Source organism: Peromyscus maniculatus, chromosome 15 (assembly GCF_049852395.1).
Source record: "Peromyscus maniculatus bairdii isolate BWxNUB_F1_BW_parent chromosome 15, HU_Pman_BW_mat_3.1, whole genome shotgun sequence".
In the NCBI taxonomy this organism is placed as follows: domain Eukaryota; kingdom Metazoa; phylum Chordata; class Mammalia; order Rodentia; family Cricetidae; genus Peromyscus; species Peromyscus maniculatus.
In genome coordinates, this window is record NC_134866.1 from 35521725 (window position 1) to 35549137 (window position 27413).

At 40.4% G+C, this 27413-nt stretch overlaps 1 protein-coding gene across 5 annotated transcripts in view; it reads left to right on the forward strand.

Moving 5' to 3' along the window:
* Nucleotides 1–27413, forward strand: part of Ghr (growth hormone receptor) — a 249801-nt gene that overhangs the window by 172934 nt on the left and 49454 nt on the right. For all 5 annotated transcript variants that reach the window (XM_042261499.2, XM_042261502.2, XM_076551847.1 and 2 more), the window contains exon 3: nt 6647–6712. In XM_042261499.2, coding sequence (XP_042117433.2) covers nt 6647–6712 — 66 coding nt within the window. The remainder of the gene's footprint in view (nt 1–6646; nt 6713–27413) is intronic.

Below are 27413 nucleotides of genomic sequence, written 5' to 3' on the forward strand. Positions count from 1 at the left end.
CACTTGAAGAGTTTCCCATATGCTTCTTGTCACAAGATTTTGCTGAAATGGAGAGGGAGGAAGGAAATGATAAACATATGCATAGGGCTTTGTGATATCCACACCCACCAGTGCCTCAGGGATTCCTTAAGTCAAGGCCTTGGAGTATAGATGTAATAAATGCCATAGACATCTTGATGGCTTGGCAAGTTTGAGAAACAATGAAGTAAGTGAAATTAGAGTGTGGCTCCCATTCACATATAAGCTCTAATCTATAATTGCGAGGTAGCCTAAGAAGAGCTATTTAACTTCCTGAGTTAAATAAATCAGAGATCAAATCCCTCACTGACCATGTGTAACTTATAATAATAACTATCCAGATGGTTGTTGTGAGAGTTAAGTGGGAAAAACCATAAAAAAACAATGCCTAGTGTGGTGCCTAAGTGCATTTTAAGCATATTATAAATTCAGGGTTTAAATAGTGCATTGCACTTTTAATATTCCCATCACAACAACCCTTTGGGGGTCGCAGAGTGGTCTGAGTCATTATCCACACAGTGAATTTGATACTGAGCCTTTTGCAAATGTAAACTGGAAGGAGAAAAGTACTCATTGGCAATAGAGATTATAATTTTACAACGAATAAAAGAAAAGCAGGCGTGTGTCTGAAGGATTTCCGAGGTCGAGATCTAAGAAGAAAAGTTTTATAGACTATTTTCAAGAATAAATAGGCTTTATCAATACGAAAAAGTCCTCAACAAATTTGAAAGTTTCCAAATAGAGATTCTACTTCTAGAATGTTTGATTCTCTTGTGGGCCCCACACAGACATTGAAAACATTGGTAGTTTTGCAAATCGCATTGCTCTACTAGGGACCATCTCCTGTGCTCCTAACAGCTCAAAAACATTAAAGCAATCATACTTGCCCTGGGGAATGTATTGTGTACCCTTGAACACAAGCAAATAAGCCATGGCAGGAAGGGATGGAAGCACAGTATCCACAGCCGCTGGGTGGAGGGCAATTAAGCTGCCCCAGGGAGGAAACAAACCCTCTCAAAGGACAGCTTGAGACGAGCATTTCACGACAGTTACGGCATCATCATTATCGTTGTCGTTAACATATATTAACAGTAATGCAGTAGTTCTCATTACCCAGCACTTACTCTGTATTAGGTACTCTGTGTCCCGCTTTGCATGCCTTCCAGCATTGTGGAAAAGGGTTAGCATATGAAGAACTGTGTTCTCCCGACTTGTGTCTCCACCATTCCTTAGGGACTGGTTGTAACTGCCGTTCTTACACAAGTGGGGAATTACAATATTGGCCAGAACATTAATCCCCCCACTTTTGTTCCCTTAATAATACTAGAATTGGAGAACTGGGATTGAGTGTGTTTAGTCTCAGATTGAATTGCTTACATTCCTATACTATACTCCACTGAAAGCTCATCCCCAGGGTCCTTTGGGGAAGGAAAATCTACTAACTGCATGTAGCCTATAGGAATACCTAAGCAGAGTACTCAGGCCTATGTCTGCATACTGTCCAGAATGAAGTGCCATAACTCCCCAAGTCCTGATAGAAAGGCAATGCTGAGTTATCCGTGGGAAAGGCATGCCCCACTGTGAAGCCAGTGCCTACTAATAAGAATGACAACAATAATAACAGGAAGACTAATATTTAGTAGTTACTTGAAGAAAATTATTTGTATGTAGGTGCTGGTTTAACCCCTTACATGTAAACAGACAGACCCTTGTTTTACACACAGTGTATGACTGAGGTCCAGATACATGCTTCATGTGGAAAGTACAAGCAGAGAAAGTACAGCAGAGGTTATACTGCAGTTGATCTCCTGGTAGGAACCTGTTCTTGAACAAGTCCAGCAGGGGGGGCACTCCACCTCAAAGCTCTTTAGTGTTTGCATAATCAAAATGTCTTTCAGCGAGATCCTTCTCAAGGTGTACTGATTTCATCCCCAACTCAACATATCCCAATTCACGTATTCAGTCCACAGCCAGCACATCACAGTTCTGTATCCATAGATCATGTCAATTCATATATTCAATCCACAGCCAGTGCATCACAGTTCTGTATCTATAGGTCATGTCAACTCACATATTCAACCCACAGGCAGCACATCATAGTTCTGTATCTATAGGTCATGTCAGCTTGTGTATTCAACCCACAGCCAGCACACTACAGTTCTGTCTCCACAGGTGATGTCTTGAAGTAGTGTTGTTGACTCACTGGCATTTGTCTTTCTTCACCATTGCTTATTGTCCTAAACTTGTCACTGTCTCACAGAGTCGTTTTCCCCAAGAAGCTTCTTGTGAGGGTGCTGTATTGCTCCCCTAGTCCTTGGCCACTCCTTTTACAGATTATTGCCAAAATAAATAAATTAATAAATTAAATTAAATAAAGAAACAAAGAAAGAAAGAAACGGAGAGAAAAGGACGAAAGCCATGGGCTTCCTGAGGCCAGAGGCTGTAGCTGGCTCCTTCATTTTACAAATCCCAGCATCTAAAGGTCCCTATAAAATGTTTATTGATCCCTTTGGGTTAGATAATAAATGGGATCCCTGAAGATCATAACCGAAACCACTGTGTGGTGGCCTCATTAATTGTTATGGCTGCCGGAGTTGTGGTCTCTGCTTATGCTCTTCCGTTATTTGTCCTTCCCTTACTGGTCAGAACGTGGGGACACTGGGTGCATGACTCTGACACTAATTAAAATCGATGAGTGAGCGCGACACTTCCATTTCCTAAGGCAGCATGTTGTGCGTTACATTTGTAACCAGCATCTGCTTGGCACTGGCTTAAGTCTGTGGTCTTTCCACTAGAATGTCCCTTGTTCTTTTTATGTCTTGATTCATTGCGTGTTATAGAGTGTGTTGGCTGAGGAAGGCTTTTGCTTGATGAAAATGTCACTAAATGTGCCACAGAGGGGGAACAGCACATGTCTCTGCAAAGAGTCAGGGAGTCCAAGGCTCCCCAAGATTTTCCAGAACAGCGGTTTGGCTCAGACTCTACTTGTGGTCTCAGAACTGACCTGTGCATTCCATTCCAGTCATCATTCTTGGAAATCTTGTCAACATTGCTGCTAACCTAAGAGCTGGACACTGGTGTCCCTTTCCTTAATTTCAAATTGAAAATTGATTCAAATGCTAAAAATTCCATAGGTGCCCTATAGATAGATAGATAGATAGATAGATAGATAGATAGATAGATAGATAGATAGATGAATAGATAGATAGATAGATAGATAGATAGATAGATAGATAGATATAGAGATACACATATATATTTCTTTTCTCTCTTATTAACTTAATATCTTCCCCTTTTAAGCTATCTAAACTCAAATAGTGAATAATTGTCAATAAAACAGATAACTTTCATTTGGAGAACATATACATTTATTTATCTATTTATTTAGTGGAATGCAGTAAAAGGAGAGTTAATCAATGTGGCCACATTGATAAGAGGGGCAAAGAGATTCAAATAACCCCCAAGTCCATCTTTGAGGGTTCTGAAGTGAGATTAGGTTTAAAATAGAAGACCAAAGGTCTAAAAAGTCCTGGCCAAGGTGTTGTCCCAGCCTAGTCTTCATGATGAGACCCTGTCTCAAACCAACAAGATGGAGTTGCTTGTGCTAGCCCTTCCAAAAGTAATGAAAAGCCAAAGGTTATGAAAAATGATTCTTCTGCATGGATTCCTGGCACTAACTAAATGTGTTCTCTCTTTGGTTCCTACATGCTGTTTAATATATTTGTTTCAGATATATAAATTATTTAAATATGATTAAAATAATATTTTGGAGGATGACTCAGCAGTTAAGAGCACGTGTTATTCTTGTATAGCACCAGGGTTAAGTTCCCAGCCCCCACGTGGGTCACAGCCATCCACAACTCCAGATCCAGAGGATCTGGCACCCTCTTCTGACCTCTGTGGGCTCCAGGCACACATGTGGTACACACTATATATACATGTAAGCAAATCTAAAAAAATTTTGTAGTAATATTTTTATGCTCAGTTTGAGGTGACAGATAATGAAACAAAATGTACTGGTTTAAGACAAGGAATTGGTGATGGTAGTAAGACTAGCCCAAAAATATTATTGAGAATATTAATGCATAAATACTTCTATTATGAAGGCAGCAATTAGACTTAATGATATTGTCATAAAAGACAACTTTTGCTTGCTGCTCATATTAAAAATTGATGCTTAGTACATTGTGTATTCTGGGAAAAATCTATTGGGCGCTTTTATTTTAATTATTTGTCACAATATGGGAGTAAATAAACTTCAATAAATGAAAAAATGTAAAATTTCAAGAGTAAATAGAAAATTTGAAAACCAATAGACTATACTAACAGTTTAGAATTGGTTAATTAACCAGAACAATCCAAATCTTTCTTTTTAGTATTTTCAGTGATCATGGCCAGATACCCCCCAAAATTCTACTCATATTAGAATTCTGTGTTTGATGAAAACCTTAACTCTATCTACTAGATTTTGCATTATTTTTAATAGACACAATGGCTGCTTCTTACCAGCCAGATAACGAGGAAGAGGTCATGAAAACATTCATCAGAAAGTACCTCAAAAAGCAGGTGGACTAAACTTACCCGGTCTGAAATTCAAAGGGATGAGAGTGGAGCGGCTCATTGCCCACTTCATCTTTGTTTTCTTTTTCTTTCCTGTGTTTTATGAGAGACAAAGTTCTCAGTGTGTGGCCTTCTATTAAGCACTAAGTCAATATTATCAATTGTCTGAGGGGATACAGAAAAAACAAACACAATATATCTGACTACACTCTTGAAAACAGAATACTTTGGTGCCCTTCTTCACTAAAGCATTATGTGTGAGAATACACTTGGCTAATACTTAGGGGAGAGGGACCATCCTATAGTACAATTCAATACTTATGCTACCTACCTGAAAGTACTGTTATATCCCATAGACTGACAGCTCAGTCCCACAAAACTGTCTCCCACATCAGATAACTAATGAGTGTACTATACTATACTTGTGAAAGAGTTCTTAGCTAGAAATTATAAATATACTATAGTTTTGAAAGACTTTTCAGCTAAAAAGTATCATTCCCGTGACTCCTTTATTAGATTTGAAGAATTTGCTGCACTTTGTCACAGAACTCAAAGAAGCATTAATTAATGATTTTTAGTTTATTGCAGAGGGTACCACAAAGGATACAGATGATGAGGTGTTGTATTAATAAGCTTCTGCTACTGTAACAAATATCTGAAACAATCAACTTATAAAGAGAAAAAGGTTTACTTTGACTCACAGGTATTGGGTTTTCAGACTGTGATTAGTCAGTCCCTGATGCTTTGGAGCCCGTGAAATGGACAGCGCTTTAGCAGCAGCATATGGAGAAACCACTTTACCTCAGGGCTAAGGGTCCAGCATCCATGCCAAAACCACTCTTCCCCCCTTGATGGGAAGACCTCCCAACTCACCCATGTCTCTTGAGTTCCCACCACCTCCAAGTAGTGTCTGGTTGAGAAGCAAAGGTTAAACATGTGGGCCCTTGGAGGATAATTCACATCCAAACCATAGCTTATGAAGAACACAAGACAGGGCTGAGGAAGCACTGTGCCCTCTAAGCACCTCCAGGTTGTTGACTAACTGAAGCACCCTGAACATTTCTGTGAATGCTGCATTCTTTGACTACATTTATTACACCACTGCCCATTGATGACAAACAATCATAGTCCCTTCCTCCTTCCAAGAGGCTTTGGATAACACTGGGGGGAAAAATACCAGTTCTGTAATCACGCATTGATTCTTCTTGTGCCAGCTTCCACACTGAGGGAGGAAGTCCCCAGCCACCAGTCAACCTATTAACCTATAAAAAGGCTCACCACTGAGTATTACAAATATTTTTAAGAATTTATATGTTGAAGTACAGTAGCAAGACTAAATGTTGATTTAGCCGTATCCTGTGTAGCTTCCCTGGCTTTCACTTAAATCTCCGTGTTTCGTGTGCCCTGATGGTAAACGAGAGATGATCTAACCAGTCCTATTATGATATTTTCCACCAAGACCAGACAGCAGTTTAGTCCTTTGGTAGCTGGGGCATTTGCAAAGCAACCCAACTGGAAAGGCAGCCTTACTTTCCATTTTTGCTACTTTCCATGCCTCCTGCTCCTGTCTGTGTTATAATGACTGACTTACTGCCCATTTTTTTCCATTTAAAAAAAAAAAAAAAAAAACTCATGTCTCCCTTTTTCAACTTTGCACTTCCCCTTACTCTTTCCCCATGCCTAGGAATGTTCACGCTTATATTATTTCCAAAAATAAACTTTTTTTTTTAAACTAAACTCGGTTCTTTGTAATTTTAAAAAAATAAAAATAAACTTGTGTTCCCCATCATATGCACAAGGGAAAGTTGAGTTTGGACTCAAGTGATAGATGGTGGAATTGTTTTCATTGCTCTCTATTGTGTCTGGGCAGGAGACCAGAAGTAATGGCAACCAAAAGGCTTCCATTTGCTCTGTCTTTACAAGCTCCTTTTAGTGCATAGATACAATTTTAATTTTAATGGGAGTTTTTGCATGGGAGCTGGTTATTTAAAAATGATGCTGTAACAGGGTCACAGCAGATGGTGTTTCTACGGGCTTGACTAATGATTTTCTTCTCTTTCTTTCCCAGTTACACCAGCTACTCTTGGCAGAGCTTCCCCAATTCTGCAAAGAATTAATCCAAGCCTGAAGACAAGTAAGAATTTCTGTCGTTTTACTAACGCGCACTGATGGTTTCCATGTGTTAGCATAATTCAAGCTACTATGCTTTCTCCCTTTGCGATACTGGAAACAGGAGAAGTGACAGAATTATAATTTTATAGGCAAAAAGTATATGTCAGGATTTACTTTTCAATTTCTCTATACAGCTCTTTCTTCATTTTTTCTGTTTGGTTTATGTTTGCAGGTTAAGTGTGGCCAAGCTTACAGAGAGAAAGGGATTTGTTGTGGAACAACAGTAATTTGTTAATTTAGAAAGCTGCCTTGTTTTACAAATCCTGTTTTAACATTATTATTGTTATTTGGAAGTATTGTGTAATGCTTGCATTGGCAAAAGATAGAATTTGTCTCTCCAACCAGATTTCCTTATACCTCAAAATACTGCCTTCATATGAGCTCTGTTAAATGTCGCCACACACACACACACCCTTGTCCTTTGATCATCTCCTCTTTATCCATAAGCTTGAACTCAAACTTCAGCTCGTGGAAAAGGTTCCACAAATCTTCTAGGCCCAGTTTTCCTGTCTTCTGTTCTACCATGGAACTTTGTTCATTGTTCCGTGATACCATTTACCTACTGGAATCTGGAATATTTGCTCATTTGTGTGTATCTGTGGTCACTTTTGTCAGTGGTATAACCACTGGTAAGTTATGGGTGGGTGCTGGGATCCCAAGTCTTCAACCCCAATCCTGCTCTTTTAGTGTGTACATTAGCATAGTATACAAAATTCAATAGATCGTATGTGCTACACAAATAAATTATATTGAGCTTTAACTCAATGGTTATGTTTTATGCTCTTTCTAACTCCTTTACATCACCAAAATTTCATGATCTCCTAGTAGGAGCATATTTAATTAGATTCTAGGGATAGATTTTTTTCTTTATTTGAAAAAGTATATTCTAGAGTCCATTTCATGCAAAATAAAATAAAAGGAAGAGAAAGGGTATATTTAATTAATTTTAAGCTGTTGCTCTCATTGTTTGTAATTACAGTGTCATAGAACCAAAATTTGGATTTTAGGAGTAAATTGTACAATAAATTTGTAACGTGAGGTTTAAATATCATTCCTTTGCAAGTGACGCAAAGTGTGAACTGATAATACTTTCAGTAAATTATGCAGGGCGGTGGTGGCGCACGCCTTTAATCCCAGCACTAGGGAGGCAGAGCCAGGAGGATCTCTGTGAGTTCAAGGCCAGCCTGGTCTACAGAGCGAGTTCCAGGAAAGGCACTAAAACTACACAGAGAAACCCTGTCTCGAAAAACCAATAAAAAAAAAAAAAAAACTTTCAGGAAACGGTCAATGTCACCTATTTGTCATTTGTGCGAGACAGCACACCCTTCACAACTCCCCGGTTTCAGAAAGTTTAAACTGTTCATCTGCTCCCTAAGAAGCACAAGAGGTTGCAGAAGGAGGGGCAGTTTGGGTTATGTTTGGTTTTTCCAACAACTTTTCATTCAGTATCATGAATGAGTAGTTTCTATTGTTTTCTGTAATAAGACGGGGCAGAGTCAGTTAAGAATATTGTCTGACCGCACATGCAACACCTCGGAATCATCCTCTACACGTAAACAGCACACACTGCTCTCTATTCTCCCTTCAACTGCCCAGCATGGCTTCCCCGAGCCATTTCCTTTATCAGCTCCCAAGGTCTGAGGAGCTTAACCATCATGTCTTGTCAAAATCCAAGGTTGGATTATGACCGATGAGTAACCTATTTTGAATGTAATGATTTCCCATTTGTGGCGAGTAAGAAAGCTAGAAAATTATTGTCTAGATCTGGTAAAAAAAAAAAAAATCGAGCATTCTGATATCCTCACCCACAGAAATATCTGTGGTGGTATTGTGTTCCCCAAAAATATTGTGCACCCTAATAAACTTATCTGGGGTCAGAGAACAGAACAGCCACTAGATATAGAGGCCAGAAAATAGTGGCACACAAGCCTTTAATCCTAGCATTCCAGAGGCAGAGATCCACGTGGATCTCTGTGAGTTCAAGGCCACCCTGGAAACAGCTAGGCATGGTGACTCATGCCTTTAATCCCAGGAAGGGATGGCAGAAAGCAGAAAGGTATTTAAGGCGTGAGAACTAGATGTTAGTTAAGCTTTTAGGATTTTGAGCAACAGTTCAGCTGAGATCTATTTGGATGAGAACTCAGAGGGAGGCTTCCAGTCTGAGGAAACAGGATCAGCTGAGGATCTGGCGAGGTGAGGAAGCTGTGGCTTGTTCTGCTTCTCTGATCTTCCAGCATTCACCCCAATACCTGGCTCCAGGTTTGTTTTTATTAATAAGGCCATTTAAGATTCATGCTACAAATATCCTATCCTCTCATTTTTATTTATCAATTTATACAGTCTTCCTTTGATCGTAGAGATGATTTGATAAAGTAAGCCCTGTGCTGAACAACATTTGTGTCGGTGGGCACAAGCCACACAGAACACACAGGAGCAGCTCATCAGGATAGATAGACCCAAATGCTCACATCACCTTCCCGTGTGTGCCACACTGTGCCATAGACACTTACTTGTGATATACACATGACACTGAAGTCTACACCATGAGAAAATACTGGCCTGATTCTAGCAAAGACCTCAGTTTTTTCTAATCAAGTAGTATTACCTGTAAAGCTGGTGTTCAACATGAAATACACCAAGAACACATAATTAATAGCCCTATGCACAAGTTTATAAACTCTCAGGTTGAAAACAATGTCCCATTAAGAAAAATAAAATAAAAACCCTTTCAGAGATTTGATGAACTTTAAGCCAAGATTTTATTAAACTTATGGAGAGGAGGTTTTACAGGACCATGTGTCCTTCTGAGGAAAATTTCCCCCTCATTTTAAAAAATCATCTTGGAACTAAATATTTGTACCCTGACACCTCACAGGCATGTGCAAGAGCTAAATAATTTCTCACAGGTGTAGCTGGAAGCTTCTCTCCAAGGTGATCTCAGGTCCTGACAGTTTGACAGCACTAATGTTAAGCTCTTTTCTATCCAGTGTTTATTTTGGTGCTTCAAAGAACAGAACAAATTGTGTGTGTGTGTGTGTGTGTGTGTGTGTGTGTGTGTGTGTGTGTGTGTGTGTGTGTCTGTCTATAACCGCTACAAAAGCACTCATGCCTGCCGCAGGTCCTGACACACAGTCTTCTCCCTTCCTCCAGCTTTGTTCCTCTGGGGCCCCCACCTTTTGGGGAAGCGTTGCCCACTTTCAGGAAAGTTCTTTTTTCCTTATCTGCGGTCACACATGTCAGTCTTCTCTAAACACCTTAATACACACACTGCAAAGTATACTGCGCTCTTCTGTGTCTCAATCTGATCAAGTGAAGGCTCACAATGAGCCAGCACACCGTCCATACTTCTGTTCCTTGCATCCTCGCATTATCATATCCCCTTCCCAGAATGTACCTCTTTCCTCCTGGCATGGAACAGTCCAGCATGGTTTTTTTGTTTGTTTGTTTGTCCCTTAGGCATGTTTTTAAATATTGCTCTATACAAAACGTTTCCTAATCTTCCCAAGAAGATATATGCTCCATCTTGGAATCCCTTGATTCTCTTTTTCTCAAAAGAGAACTCGTATAATGCAGTGTAAAAATTCACTCTCTGAAGTAGACAGCATGACTTTAAAAGTCCCTGATCCATGGCTTATGTCCTACATGAAAATGTCTGTTCATTACTTCTTTGTGTCTGTGTCTCTATAGGTATTATAATGACATTTTGTATTTTCTAATGTATTGTTTGCGAACTTCATACATGAATATAATGTATTTTAATCAAATCCATTCCCTCCCCCTAACTCTTCGTGTACTTTCCCAAATACCTCTCTTCCCTCCCAACTTCATTTTAACTTATTTTTAAAGTCCGAGTCCTCTTAGTGCTGCCAGGATATGCATGGGTGTAGTTCATTAACGAGACCCTTTGGGGTCCAGCCCCAAAACTCTCTTCAGGGGCCAGAAAAGGACGCAACAACAAGTGAGAAAAATTTAATGATCTGAGGGCAAAGGAATCCGTTCACACACGTCTTGCTTCTCTCTTCTCTCATGTCTCTGTTTCTGTTCTTAGTTTCTTCTGGTTTCTTTGGGTCTCTTCATGTTTCCTTTGTTTCTTCTTTTTATTCTTCCACCTTTTTTCTTCTCTTCATCTTTATTCTTCTACCCATTACCAATTCCCAAATATATATATATATATATATATATATATATATGTGTGTGTGTGTGTGTGTATTCATTAACAACTTGTTAGTAATTTAAAAAAAACTACAAAGCAAACTCTCAGGGACAAGCATTCTGATAAGAGTCACACTTGGCAAAGACTTTGTCAGCTTAATGGTGACTGACCACACCTGCAGGTTGTAAAAGTTCTGCCTCATCTCTTTAAGGGATAGCTACAAGGGTACAAGGGAAGAAACTAAACCAATGAGAGATTTAAGGAAAAAGCAAAGAGTGAGTCTACTATTTTATGTGATTAATAATATCTGGACATGATTAGTCAGTTGATAGCCCTTTTCTGTTTATCACCTGAATCTCAGAACCTATATATAATTAGTCTACTGAGCCTAAAATCTTACATTAAAAACTGGTGTAGAAATAAGTGTTAATTGTTTTTTGAATCAGAGAAGGGAGGTGTTGATAAGGCAGAGGTGGTAGAGGAAGCTTAAGGCAACATAGGTGCTATTGATCTCTAGAAGGACTAAGATATACCAAGACCAGACACCCGCACTATCACTTCTAATTTACTATAATTCTCCTAAAGGGTTTTGATCCAACAAGTCCAGGCACCTGCAATTCCACTCTGTGAAAGTTCCACAAGGACACTTTGGCTAATTTGTCTTGTCAGTGGCTAAGGATGGAGAACAAGACCTATAAGTGTCTACAGTCCACAGGGAACAATAGGTTTAGTTGTGAAGCATATTTAAGTATGTTTCTATTCATCAAAATTATACAGTTAAATGAGAAACCATCTTCTTGACCACCCATAAATATGTGTGCCCATAAAACTGTGGTGTAATCATGAGATTACAAGTACACATTACTTGAGAATGCATAATAATAGGGAGATACCATAGCTGTTATTGCACAAGAAATTATAGGTGAAAGCAACAGTATTCAGAGTCAAGGACCTGTAAGCTTTGCCAGACAGGGTGTCCCATCTGAGAAACATTCCTCTGGTGGCTTGACACCTGAATTATTAATTGCTATAAGCTTAATTGCATCCTGGCCTGCAGCAATTTGTGACAATGGCTCCTGACACTCCCTGGAACAAGGGCAGCCTATCAGGGGTGAATCTGAAGCAAGCTAACTCTCCTTCTCCCAGAAGCCATCAGTTGCCAGAGGCTCCTCAGACAGGGTGCAACTTCCTGAGCCCCTCTGCCACCCATGCTGGAACTGTGTCTGCCTTGATCTCATCCAGGTCTTGTGCGTGCTGTGAGTTCGTGTGTGCAAAAGCACTGTTTCTCGGCAGTCATCCATCACCTCTTGCTCTGACCATCTTTCTACCTCCTCTTCTGCCATGATCTCTGATCCTCGGGAGGTGGGGATGTGATACAGATGTCTCACTTAGAGTTGAGCACTCCACAGTCTCGTACCCTCTGCACACTGGCTGGTCATGGAGCCCTGTGTTAACCACCATCTACTGCAGAAAGAGGCTTCTCCAATGAGGCCTGAGAGCTGCAGGAATCTATACATAGAAAGACAAGTGTTTAGGGGCAGCTTAATTCTAGGTCCATTTAGCAGAAAGGCCTCTAAATAGCCAATTCATACAGTTCTTATAAATGTTATATTTAAGCAGCAATACCTAGACCCTTTCTAAACTTACATGGCATGTATTGCACACTCTTGTGGCTCTTATTTTAGTCCAAAATATATTAAATTGAACACTGTGCAACTAACCCCCAATCAACTCTAATATGTGTTATAAAATAAATATTATTTCAGCCAAATATAAACTTTTGTGCATTTTCTGACCCCCATTAGTAAACTGTGCAGTCCTTAACATTTGGGGCTGTATCTTCTAAATCCTTGTATCTTATAGTTCCTCTAAGTTATTAGAACATGCTGAGTTTTCAGTGAAAGAAATGTAGGAAAAAAATAGTTCCCCCAAGTCCTCCCTCACCACTTCAGTTTCCTTTATGTCCTTAATTGCTGATTCATAAAAAAAGGAGGAATAAACATACTCTGTCGTCCATTATACTTAGAATCTTTCCTAAAAGCTTTCTACTGTAGCAGGAATCTTAAAAGGTCTTATTAATAAAACAAACCTGGAGCCAGGTATTGGGGTGAATGCTGGAAGATCAGAGAAGCAGAACAAGCCACAGCCACCTCACCTCGCCAGTTCCTCAGCTGGTCCTGTTTCCTCAGACTGGAAGCCTCTGAGTCCTCATCCAGAATGAATCTCAGCTAACTGCTTCTTGAAAGCCTGAATGCTTAACCAGCTAAAAGCTTCTAGTTTCTGGTCTTCATGCCTTATACACCTTTCTGCTTTCTGCCATCACTCCCTGGGTTTAAAGGCTCACTTCGTGGGATTAAAGGTGTGTATCACCATATCTGGCTGTTCCCAATGTGGCCTTGAACTCACAGAGATCCATGCCTCCAGAAGGCTAGGGTTAAAGGTGTAAGTGCCACCAATTTCTAGCCTCTATATCTAGTGGCTGTTCTGTTCTCTGACCCCAGATTAAGTTTATTAGGGTGCACAATATTTTGGGGAACACAATACCACCACATTCCACTGAACTTTAAAATCTGGTAATGAAGTTAGAGCCACAGTCTGACGTTGGGGTATATTATAGAAGACCCCTGTGGAATCAGTGTTGTATCCTGACAGCACTTGACTGCCAAGGGTAAGAAAGCCCGACTCCTGATTACAAATCATCTCTGCTCCAACAGAAGTGAACCACCCTCTCAGCTTCAAGAGCTCTTTTTTTTTAATTGGATAATTTAACATTAAGAACTCATTGCCACCAGGTGGTGGTGGTATATGCCTTTAATCCCAGCACTCGGGAGGCAGAGGCAGGCGGATCTCTGTGAGTTCGAGGCCAGCCTGGTCTACAGAGCGAGATCTAGGAAAGGCACAAAGCTACACAGAGAAACCCTGTCTCAGAAAAAAGAAAAAAAAAAAAAAAAAAGAACTCGTTGCCTTGTTTGCAAATGAAAATTTAACTTCCTCCAACGGAGTCTCACTGGGAAAACAGGCTACTCTTAGGGTAGGCTGCATGCTCAGCAATAGATGGCCAACAGGAAACAAACTCAAAGGCATCTTTGAAGGTTTTTAGTATCATAATATCCTGTCAGGGCATAGCTCCCTTTTTTTTCTTTTTTGTTATTTATATTATTTCTTCTCTCTTTTTACCCTGTAGGCCATTTGCATGTATATTATGGCTTTCGGTTTAGTGCTTTTATGGGATTCCTGAATGTTCAAGCCAACAGTTCTCTGCATCGGTATCTGTTTCTTGAGCCTTTTCCTGGGTTCTTTTCCTTCTGTTCGTTTCTTTTGTACTATTCCGATGTGTTAGTTTTTGTGTTATCTTTTATTTTATTTTATCATTATCTCTTAGAAGCCTGTCTGTTTTCTAATGAGAGACAGAGGCAGGTGGATCCAGATGGTCATGGGGAGGAACTGAGAGAAGAAAGGAGAGTAAACTATAACCAGGATATATTACGTGAAGGGAAAAAATGTATTTTCAATAAAAGGAAACAAAAAAAAACCTCCTTGCCTGACAGTACCACTAAGTGAGATACAAGATGGCAGAAGTAAGGCTCGCACAGTGTGTGTTGGATGGCACACACACACACCATCCCTCTGTTACAAAGGACTTGGGCTCTGGGCGTGCACTGGAAAGCAGTACTGACTAGGTCCTGACATCGAAGCTGACTGTGAATTCTTGACAGTCCACTTGTTTATAAAAGACTCAGTCAGCGACTCAGTAAGTAAACACGGATTCTGTCGATGGTTTATAAGGAGAGTAGTGTTTATGTTGGCTCGCTCTAGCACCCAAATGAGGGGTAAACTGTGCCTGACTCACATGCAGCCCTAATCTCCAGACAATGCTGAGCAGTCTCTTGGTGCTTGCTCCCCAACCCTCTTCCTTGCTTTTCAGAAACAGTGGGCAGGCAGGTAGAACTATATACTCTATACAAGGAAAATGAGAGCACAGAGAAGATGGCTTACTCGGCACCCTTAACAGACCATCATAGAGTAAAGAGGATACTGTCCCTGCAGTGCTGTGTGTCTGCTCCTAGTAGAGCAAAACAAAGAATAAAGCCTGATGTAGTGAGGTTTGCCTGCAATCCCAGCTCTTGGCAAGTTGGCACCGGGAAGGTTAGTAGTTTAAGACCAGCCCGTTATATAACAAGGTCAAGGTGAGCCTGAGCTGTGTGAGACCAACCCAGGAAGAAAAAAAAGGGAGAGGTTAGATAATTCTTCAAACAGCCACATCAACATTCACTTGTTGGTGACTCTTTTCCAACCTCAAATACCCAGAGAGAGAGAGACAACAATGATCATGCCATGCACGTTAGTGCTTTGTTACAAACTGTGCTGTTCTCACGTGGAGTGCGTGGAAAACAAGGGCTCTTTATCAGATAAATATCCAGTTCTAACATTACTTAAACGACCCTCTGATTCCTAACAGTGTTCCGAGCCATAATAAATGGTAAATCTATATTTACCACTTACTTATGAGAAACCTATTTCTTCTTTCTGCATATGCTTCAGCCATCTATAAGGAAACCTCTAAGATGAAGGTCCTTTTGGTGGCACACATGTAATATTCTCTTCTTTTTCTTTTTCTAACCAGTAGTTAGAAAGTGATAACACTTTTCTTTAGAAGTCTACAAAGTGTGTCGAAGCCCTTCCCAGGAAATTATAGTGTGCCTGCGTGTACTCCATATGCAGATTCCTAGAGTGGTTTTTCTGTAAAGGAGAGCATACATGTTCAAGGACAAAATCCAAAATAAACATTCTCCTAGATGGTCCCAGGAGGTGGTGAGCACTCTTTAGTGACAATGGAAAGTTTAGAGCCCATAGTGGGCTACAACCTTTGCAGTCTTGCCTGTAGCCTGTTCATTTGTTAATTAGTTAGTCACACTACTTTAAACCCAATTCCTTAGTCACCAGAGAGCCCTAAATTCTAAATGGTAGACGTGTATCACCAGGATCGACTATCAATCCAGAAAGGCCCTTGATCTTCGTAGCTCCTATGTACGATAAACAGGGTTTTTTTTAGGTAATATACAGTTATACATTGAAGGAAAACTATTGGATCTTCCTTGGCTTTGTCATGTATTTGATACATGTTTACTGAGAAAGAAGAGTCTACGTTGCATATTTTAAAAGATGCATGGATTTAATAAAGAGTTGAAGCAAAAGTACCAGGATTACTTTTCAAGTAATTGAGGGCCTAGTGGCAAGCATGCAACGTGAGACAATATGCGCTTGAACCAAAAACACTCAAGAGCTGATTGTTTTCTAAACAGAGTACTTGGCACTGAGTAATGAGACTGTATGTCTTTCTTTAAAAGCTGTTTAAATGTATGTCTTCTTGGATATATATTTTCACATGATCCACAATATATAGTATATATTGGTCAATTGCAAGACCATAAGGATTCACTTCAGTGTTTCTTAGCAGTTTGAAGTTTGATCATTTTGTGTATGTATTTGATTCCTCTTGACTTGAGATTTTTGTACACATGACTTGAGCTGGGAGCCTATACTCTTCTTTTGTGTGTAGATATTTGATTTCCCCAGAATCATTTAAAGTTTTTAGAATTTTTAGTCAAATTTACTTGACCGTAAAAGGGAGGGGTGAATACAGTCAAAAAGTATGTGTTATACTGAAAGAAACTGTTGATATGGGGCAGTGATTTACAACAACAATAATGAAAATATCAGTTTTATAAAGAATGCATTTGCCTACAATTCACAACATGTGTTACGAAATAAGCTTCAGGTCATCTTTTCTTTAGATCAACAATTATTTAAACCAGAGCTTGCAAACTAACCCTCAGACCAGATGCATATTCTATAAAGAAGTTTTGTTGGAACACAGCAATGTCTATTTGTTTCAGCTTCTCTGTGACTACTTCAGGATCGTTAGGATAGAAAGCAGAGGCCCATGAGCCTAAAATGCATCCTATCTGTCCCCCTAAAAAGTTATACCAACTCCTATCCTAAAGGTATACATACTTGTAATATGGCATTTTATGAGGCTAATCATCCATTTTATGCAGGTAGCCATCTTCTAATTTCCTGTAAAAAATTAGTTTCAATTTGGCAATGTGGTAATGAGAACACAACATTCACTTTACTAATTTGTTTCATAGCTAACTCTTCTGAAATAAACTATATTGTAAAATAAGAATTAACTGTCTGGAAATCAATAAGGACTTGTGCAGTTGCTGCTATTAAAGCTACTCCATCAAATGGAAGCCGACCACAATTGAAGACGTGGTGATAAATACCAGGGATGACTATTTGCAACTGACTATCTGAGACATGCCATAATTATGCCATAATACATATGCAAGGAAAGCCAGAACCACAGACAGCTAGAGTTTGACTTTGCACAGCTGTATAAAGTCATCTTTTATAACGTGATTGCTGCCATTGAATTCTTGATCCAAAATAAAAGACCTTCCCTTAGGGGAGGTGGGGAGAAATTGGGAGGAGTGGAAGGAGGGGAAATTATAATCAGGATATATTGTATGAGAAAAGAATCTATTTTCAATAATAGAAAGAAAGACCTTCCTTTAGGTTAATGTGCATTATAAAGTATTATAAAACTGAAACATTACACTATTACAATAGATATATTTTCAGAGGCAATTCATGAGTCCTTGAGGTATTCTTAAGTGCTACTGACACCTTTTTTTTTTTTGGTTAAGTTCTGTGAGTTTTCATGTGTTGTTGAGAATTAGCCTGTAACTTTTCTTTCATCGTAGTGTTCCGTATTAAAAAGACATGTTAAGCCCACATTTGAATTATTGTGAGAGCAAATATTGTGGAGCGCCAGTCTGTGCTGTGCTGTCAGCACATACTGCTTCGTGCCCCATGAAGTTGTGCCAGGCATACCCCACACAAGTCCTCAGAGGGACAGAGAAACCCCAATGCCATCCACGCCACCGCAATAGAAGCTTTCTTTCCTGTGAATTGGAACAACCTTCTGAAAGTCTGGCCACAAGTCTCAGGGTTACAGTGACCTGGTCACTGGAAACGCGCTACCTGCCCTTCCCTTTATTCACTACTTCACATTTTTCTGTCTTCTCCAGGGTTACAGAAAAGACCCTACCTCTAGTGTAATATGTCTAACACTTGAATCACATCTCTTAAGGAAATGAGTCTCACAGACTCTCAGACAATAGCTGTACAATTTTGAGGAAAAGATATTTTGTAAATAAAACTTCAGTGTTACGAATTCTTTCAGTTGCTGTCTACACCCATAGAGAACTGCAAGGCTCAGGAGCCTGTGAAGGCCCAGGTCTCTGCTCCACCACCAGTATGGCAGTCTGGGTGAGAGATTAATTTGTCCATTTACAGATAGAAAAGCAGGGGGGCACCAAAAGGAGAGCCCCGAGGGGCTCTTCAGTCTCTACACAGCTGGGGTACCTGATGGGAAAGATGGGGCCACAAGCTGAGAGGAAGCACAGAGAAGCAGCTCCAGCCTGGCCGACTTGCTTCATCATCTCCACAGGGATGCTCTTAGACAAGATTCTGTAAAATGTCTATCACAGCGTTTGGCACCTGGGAAATGGTGACCTGGTTCCCCCTTCTCTGTTAGAAGTAATTGCTAGGAATAAAAGAGATGAGGCTTGTATGCACAGCTAAATGTTCTGACATGATAATACTCTTTTTTTTTCTGTTTTCAAAATGGCATAACTAGATAAACCTCAGTCCAAAGCTCCTTTCTCAGAGGCTTTGGAAGACTTATTGCATAGATGAAGTGTATATCCTTCACTGAGGGATAATGGGCTATTCATGAGTGTTGAGTGAAGAGGATCATTTTCTTCCGTGCTGTAACAACTGATAAGTTGCCCATGCTCTAGTAAACAATGCCCACTCATGTTCCTGCAAGCAACCCTAATTAAACTCAGTGGATGAAAAAAAAAACTGAAAAGTGTCATCGAAGTAGGCAAAGGCTTGTTGGAAAGGGGGAGGTTCGATGGGAGAGAAAAAGGGGGCGAGAAAGGGTAATATGGAGTGAGAATGACCCCGATTCAGTATATACATGTATGAAATTGTCAGAGTGGAAAAAAAAAGGATTGTGTGGATAGAGATTTGGGAGGAGCTGGAAGGAGCTGGGGGAGGGAAAGGAATGTTATGAAAATACATTGTATGAAAATCTAATTTGAAAAGGGAGGAATAAAGGGGAAAGGGAAATGGTAGGTCTCAATCCAAAGCTGACTGAGTGAAACGTTGGTGTGCAAGACAGTATGGATGCTTTGACGTCACTCATCACCATCAAAGCTTTCCCTTTATCCACTCAAGTTGATACGCAGAGGATGAGTCTACTGCACATTATAGACTTAAGTTCCATGACAGAAGAAATATCTATTTTGGTTCTTGCTGTTCACTTAGCACGTTGAGGGATGTCTGGCTCGTAGTGGATACAAAGTATGTCTTATAGGAATGAGTGGGCCTGCAGAAGAAAGGTGCCCTGTAACTGAGTGAGTGGTGATCCTGGAGGCTCACATCCTAGGAGAAAAATGACTACCATGAAATTCTACAAACGGACAAGAGGAGCTTAGCCATAGCCTGCACAGTAAGGCAGAGCAAGCGAGGGAACTCTGAGATCCACAGTCCCCACCAGCATGCTCACCTCCACAATCTTGCCTACCCTTGACTTTCAAATCAAGAGTCCTTGTGGCGTCAGACTGGCAATCGTGTGTGTGTACCTTTTCATTTGAGACTGGGGCTTTTAGGGCTTTCTTTTTACTTTTAGATTCTTGGTATCTGAAATTGTTGTTCAGAAAACTGTATTAGGACCATGACTCTTTCATTAGTATGTATTTCAGCTACCAACAGAGGCGGTGAATGGATCACTTAAAATGAAGCAATCCCACCCCTTTTAGTACCCTGTAAACATAGCCTTAGCTTTAACTATAATTACAGTGTGTGGGTGATGCTGCTGAAAAAAATGCTGTAATTATGACATTATGGTTGAGAACCATCTGAATAGAAAACACTGAGCTTCGTTGTGCACAGCTTAAGATGCCATCATGGCCCTCTTCAGTATGAACAAGACTGATTAACCCATCTCTACAAAAGCGTTGGAGTATGTTAATAATACAAGATCAAGGGCCAGAGTAAAATTATAGGGGATGTGTTGCCTTTATTTAAACTTTCCTGTGCTCCTATGAGTTTTATACAAAGGTCAAACATAGAGCAGGGTAGCTTGCTGACTTGAAAGGCACATGAATAAAATCCCAGGGAGAAACAAGCTTGGAAGACCAGCTCCCTAGCTTGCTTTGCCCCTGTCTCCTGGCAAGAGAACCCTTCATAGGTTGATGGAGTGGGAACACAGTTTGTTTTCCTCCTCAACAGACAGATCCAGTGACTCTAGATATCATGACATCTACCATAGTGACGGATCTTAACTGGGGTATTCCTGACACCAAATGCATTTTTCAGGTTATTGAAACGTAAACTTAAATTTGATTTACATGATTTATCTCAATTTGAATATACAGACTGGAGATTTCTAGCAACAACAACAAAAAATGTTTTAAAATAAAAAGGGCAAAGCTGGAGATCCTGGCCTGGGGAAACTGAGCCACCATTTCAAAGGAATGTGCTTTTGGATGCCTGTTTATTGTCAACAGGGGAATATTTGTGTTTTCATACCACCTTCCTGTGCATCAGGTGTGGCAAAGGTATATGAGTCCCTTACAAGTGATGAAGGAATCTGGGGTTTACTGCCGCCGCAGAGGAAACTGTGGGTGACTCCAAATGGTGACTCAGGTTGGCAGGGAATTTCTGGCAGGTAAACAGGTATTTCGGGTATTTTCTGAAGGCAAGGTGGACATGGCCAGCCATCATGCTTATGTGGGCGTATGCATTTATATATGTGTTGGAGCACAAAGAGGGAAATAATTTGTTTCCTTGGCTTTCTCTTTGTTCCTGGATTTTACTAGAGCCCTATTCATGCCCGCACATTAAGTCTCTACACAGATTCCTCCATCCTCCCTGTTAATGTAGCAATATGAGATTTCACTTTTCCTTCTTATTCTACTCTCTAGTTCTGCTCTAAATATATGAGGAAAAGAAAGGGGAGGAGGAGAAAACAGAAATATAAAAATAGAAGTGGAAACATGTCTTGTACCTAAGCGGCAGCTTACATGACCACTGCCTGACGTTAGGCGGTCTCTCATGTCGTTTATTTTGTAGCATCCCCAATGGTCAGCAATGTCACCAGCCCTTAACCTCCAGTCTCCCTAATCAACCAGCACCCATTGTTCCTTGAACAGTCATGCTAGCCTTTCCTATCTGAAAACTCCCTAAAACCCAATGGAGGGGCCATCTCAGCAACCTGACTAAGCCTCCAGACTCCATCAGAGCCTGGGCCTCAGCTCTGAACTGCCACACACTAACCTGGGACTCTGGAAAAAAGTCACTTAACGTCTGGGGCCTCAGCTGCTCATCTGTCAATAAGAATACATGCCACCTACTGTACAGCTTGCAGGAAAATTTCCACTGAGCGTGATGTTGGCTTCTTTCTGTTTCCTGTCCAGCTCTGAAAGCATGGGGTGTGGTGCCTCATTAGTACATCACTAACAGAGGAGAGAACATCCATACACCCAGCCCGACCAACCCGAGGGCCTTCAGGGTGTTTTTATAAGGAGGTGATTATTTTATAGCTACTTTTGGGAATCAGCCTCATGGCTCATCAACAGAGGAACAGGCAGAGAAAATATGATATATATATATGAATTTAATTTATCCATAAAGATGAACAAAATGTCATTTTCAGAAAAAAAATGCATGCAACTGGAAATCACCATGTAAGCAAATTCACTCAGTTTCCAAAAAACAAATATTACATTCTTTTCTCATTGATGATACATAGATTTTATATAGGTCCTTAAAATTATGTATATATGGGTAACATGAGAGTCAAAGTTAAACTGTCTAGGGTAAAAAGGGAAACTAACAGAAAAGGGAAGGGGAGGAAAAGTTGAGGAGGCAGAAAGATGTAGGGAGTAGGGGAGGGGCTATGCCCAAAGCAAATGAAAGAGAGCAAGCAATTCAAATTTTATAAAGAATATGAATATTTATAAAATAATACCAATGATTAATTTAAAATAAGTAAACAAACACAATACCCTAATTAATGAACTTGAGGGAAAAAAAGCTAGGATGAAACTAATGTTCAAAAAAAATATTTAGAAAGAGATTTTTAAAGTGTAATCATGCATTGCTTAACAATAGGGACACGCCGGGCAGTGGTGGCGCACGCCTTTAATCCCAGCACTCGGGAGGCAGAGCCAGGCGGATCTCTGTGAGTTCGAGGCCAGCCTGGGCTACCAAGTGAACTTCAGGAAAGGCGCAAAGCTACACAGAGAAACCCTGTCTCAAAAAAAAAAAAAAAAAAAAAATAGGGACACATCCTAAGAAATGCATCCTTTGGTGCTTTACTCATCGTGAGTGCCTAAGAGAGTGGACAAGCATGGAGCTGACTAGACACTGTGGAGACCCACAGAGGTTTCCTAGTGAGATCTGAGCTTGCTTTACCGAGTGGGCCTGCATAGGAAGATGGATTGACCATGTGGGGGTTACCAGGTGTGTGGAAGGGTCTGCACTTGGCTGTGCAGTATGCTTTGATCTAGCAAGGGGGAGGTCTTTTGCCCCACCCCTTGGCATTGTTATAAAAAGCCCTTTTGAAGAGACAGAAGGGGCCACTGGGTATTGACCCAGGTCCTCCCCCAAGCTATCCTGTGTTTCTGTCTGTCTCATATCTGCTATCTTTCTAGCTACAAATTCCTTATTCCTCTCTCCTCCTCATAGGATCCCTGTAAAAGGTGGGAGCTGGCCTCCCATGAGACACCACCATCATACAGACAGTTCATCACTGGCTGAAATGTCACTAGATGGAACATGACTGTCCTTGATGTTTGCAAAGCCATAAAGGCCCACTGAAGAACTGTTCTAAAAGGACTCTTGGCCACAGATATTTGGGAGTTTGTCACTTGTTCTGAGAGCTCTATTTCCTACTCTAGTTCAATGGCCTCCTCACTCTCATACACAAAAGAATAGCCAGGATAACTACAAGGAAGTGAAACGATTGATCAGAACCAGCTGAATTGATTAAATAAGAAAAGCATGCTCTTAGGCAGAGAGCAGGCTGACTTATGCAACATTTTGAAAGCAAAATAGTCAGTTCAATGATCCGTTTCAACTGCTACCAATGAATGTGACAGACTGAGAGACCTGGGGCAGGGGGCACAAAACAAATTCCTGAAAAATCCAATTTACTTTGATAAACAGCCAACCGTCAGGTGAAAAACCAGAATCCATTTAAGAAATGTAGGTTTCAGTTGGAAAAATAATTAGAAGTAGGAGATTTTTAAAGTCTTAAAGGGGCTTGCTTGCCTAAGTCCACTCTGTGGAGACTTGGCTGGGAAGAAAATGAAATTGTGTAATAGAGAAAGGTTGATGTGTTTGCCGATGTCTCTATCCTAGTCCAAAGACCCCTGCCTGGGTTTCAACCCTCAACCTACAAGTGAATTGGGGGTATTGATTGAGCACCTGTTTATGACAGTGACATAGAGTCCCAGGGAAGCCAGGTGTGATGCTGAACACCTTTAAATGCAGCACTGGAGGGGCAGAAGCAGATGAATCCCTGTGAGTTTTAGAAAATGAATCTCCGGCCAGCCAGAGCTACATCATCTCGAAAGCCTGTCTCAAAAACAAACAAGAAAGAAACAAAATTTGGTCTGGGGGGGATGGTTCAGCGGTTAAGAGTGCATACTAACGCTTGCAGAGGACCTGAGTTTGGGCCTCATGACTGTCTATAACTCCAGTTGCAGGCCATCCGACAGCCTCTTCTGGTATACATTGTCACCAACATCAAACATTTACACCACCCCCCACAAGCATACATAACATATGCACACTTAAAAATAAAATAATGACTTCTTTTCTTTAAGTCCTGGGGAGCAGCCAGGGGAAGGTAGAGGAGTTGAAATATTGAAGACATAACTGTCAGATGAGAAGTGGTTACAGTTATGTGCCAGAAGCTCTTGTCCCCATTTTAGCAGACCATGGTATTATTCAAAGTCATGTAAGGAGGCACATTAATTTATTGAGTCGTGTTACAGAAAGCAACAGTAACAATGAAATGCTGGTATTTTGTTCATTATGCTAGTTATCTGCAATTGCCCTGGGAAATTGCAAGCAAGGACAAGATGATAACCAGTACCAGCCAGTCATGGATAATGAAAATATTGGCTCCAAAATTTTTTCTCGAATTATTAAACGCTTTTGGGTTGGGACTAAACAGCAATAAGACTCGTTTTCTTTAATGCATCACAAATGGAGTTAAAGAGAATTTCCCAAAGAAGAACTTTAAAAATCATTTGACCATTATGATACTGCCAGAGTGTATTTAAATTTCCCCAGGGGGGTTCCCTTTAAAGATCACATTATTTAAGTGTGCGAGACTGGAATAATGATTAAAATTATAATTTGTATCTCTTAGTAATCAAATCAGATACTACACCGGCATTGAAATAAAATCTATGACTTTAGTGGCTGTGGTGATAATGTACAACACAAGGAAGTGTTCCTCTTTGAAACACCTGGTTGCCTTTTGGGGACTCTAAAGTGGGTTCTCCAACAAGCATGAAATATGGCTTTTTCTTGAGTTTGTATTTTCCCTATATACAAATCACCGTACATTTCTCATGCTCACTCTCTATCACCACCTTCCTCCTTCCCACTCTCCATTCTCTCTGATCACCCTTCTTACCTACCCTTCAACCACACCCCTACTGCTTTCATATCTCTGTGTCTCTTTCTCTGTCTCTTTCTTTTTCATTCTGTTTCTCTGTCTCTCGTCTATGTCTCTCTCTCTCTCTCTCTCTCTCTCTCTCTCTCTCTCTCTCTCTCTCTCTCTCCCTTTCTACCCCCTCTCTGTTGGGGATGTAGGTTTTTGCAACCACTTTGGAAACAGTGTGAATTTTCTGAAAAAAGAAAAAACTGAAAATTTAACTACCATAAGATACAGCTCTACCACTCCAGCATATACACGAGTGAATCTAAGTGAGCACACCACAGAGACTCGCGCACATTCATGTGTAACACTGCATCACTGCATTGCTCACAATAGCCAAACTATAACCAGCCTCAGTGCCCATCACAGAAGAATGATAGAAGTTCATATTAGTTCTAGTTGGAAGAAAGAATAATGAACTTATATTATTTACAAAAAATAGATAATATTGGAAATTGTCATATTAAAAAAAATAATCCAAGCTCAGAAAGACAAATATCACATTTTCTCTAATAGGCGAAGTCTAAAAAGTACATGTATATATTAGCCGGGCGATGGTGGCACACGCCTTTAATCCCAGCACTTGGGAGGCAGAGCCAGGCAGATCTCTGTGAGTTCGAGGCCAGCCTGGGCTACCAAGTGAGTTCCAGGAAAAGGCACAAAGCTACACAGAGAAACCCTGTCTCGAAAAACCAAAAAAAAAAAAAAAAGTACATGTATATAGAGGTATATAGATGTACAGATGATAATAAAGTGGAAAGTGTGTGGGGAGAGGCAGGTGTGTACTACAGCTTTTACTTTGAGCATTATAAATTCATTAGCTACAAATCATAAACTCCAAGATGACCTCAAAGTCTGAAGGATTCTAGATCTTACTTGAGATAAAATGAACTGAACCTCTGTGCCGTGGGGATTTTGCTGAGAAGGAAATAGAGCTGTTGAAGAGGGGGAAAGGTAGCAATAATGAGTTTCACCTCATATCTTCACCTGAGCATGAAGGACTCGGAGGGTAATCCCAGGAGGATTTCAAGGATCTTGACAAGGTTTGAATCTCTGTGGTTAGGTAAAGAGATCATGGTGCACGTATTCTCCTAAGGCGTCTCATCCAAGACAGAAGCTCTAATTATTTGTAGCTGTTGAATCTTAAATTACCTTCAGATTCCACACAACCTTCTTTCTAATCTTTGCATTGCCTCTCAACGTCTTGCAAGTATCAAGAATGCTGGTGAGGCTCCATGTTCTCAAGGCTGGGCTTAGTGATAGCCAGTGAAATGTGAAAATGAAGGAGAGATTTCCCTGTGTGCTAACCTGCTGTGGGGCCTCATCCAGGAGCCCTGAGTGAGGAGATACTCTAGGGCCAGAGGAGGCTTCTCTGTTGGCTGGACCACAGGACACACTGGAACATACAGGTCTGCTCTCACTGTCTCCACTCTGCTCTTCCAGCTCTACCTAGTCCCCTTATTTCATCTGTCCACTAACTTGGAGGGGGGACTACTATAAAAAATATGGATGGTATTTTTATAAAAATGGAAAAGCCATTTTACTCAGTAAACTTCTTTATAGTCTATAGTTATATCTATGTGATTTCCCTGGGCCAAGGCTGTAGTATATTTGCCTCATTCTTGCATTCAATTTCTGGTTCATACGCTATCCAAAAAAGCACAAAATATAAATACACTATTTTAAAATTCTACAAAATATTTCGGGCATGATTCACTGTAGTTTATATTTAGGGATGTGTAAATGCTACTTTTTTCTACTTCATAAACCACAAGGTTTGGGAGGCTAGAAGAAAACTTAAATTCTGAACTTGATGGGTTGCTCACTATAAAAATTAAGTGAAATGTTGCCTCTATCCCACTTCTTAAGAGAGTCAATGAAAGTACCAGAATTTATGCCACATTATTTGTGACAATTATAGTAAATTATGACCTCTCAAATGTTTATATATTGCACTTGAGGTTTGTGGCCTTTAAAAATAAATCTGACATAGCCACTATAGTATGAATTTCAAAATTGCAGACAACATATCCTGAGGCTAACACTCGCTTGTGGTAGAGCTGGGATTCAGATGGAGTCTCTGGTCTGATTCTGAAGACCATGCTTTTATTCTTTCCCATTTTTCTTGCTCTGTGATTTCAAGGACATAATGTGTGTCTTAGTGCCACTCCTATCACAAAGAGGCTGAAGTAAGTTCTTACATTAAGAAAACATTGATAAAATATCTAGTTGATAAAACACCAGCAGGACTATTATCTGATGCAAACTTGTAAGGCGTTTTGTACATGATGAAAAGGAGCAAGAAACAGATTTGCCTCCAGACACAGCATTAACTATTTCTCACTGTAGTTGTTTTACCAGGCGCGGTCCTGAACACTTTTAAACAGCTAGGAGTGCCCTAACCAGCCTCTCAGGTAGATGCTGTTTCCCATATCTAACGGAAGTCTAGACTAGGGTAGAGCAGAGAAGTGATTTGTCCAAAGCATATGCAGCTAAGAGATGCTGAGCTGTGATTCAAACCCAGGCATTCTAATGCAGGGATCTCCAGTCTGCACTACAATGCCCCACAACTTCTCTACCTGCTCTTGCTATAGAAATTGCCTTCTAGACTCACATACTGTCAGGAAGAAGTTGAAAATGTGAGCTTTGAGTTAGAACTTCCAAGGAATGATGGTCCCCATTTTTGGGTCCAGG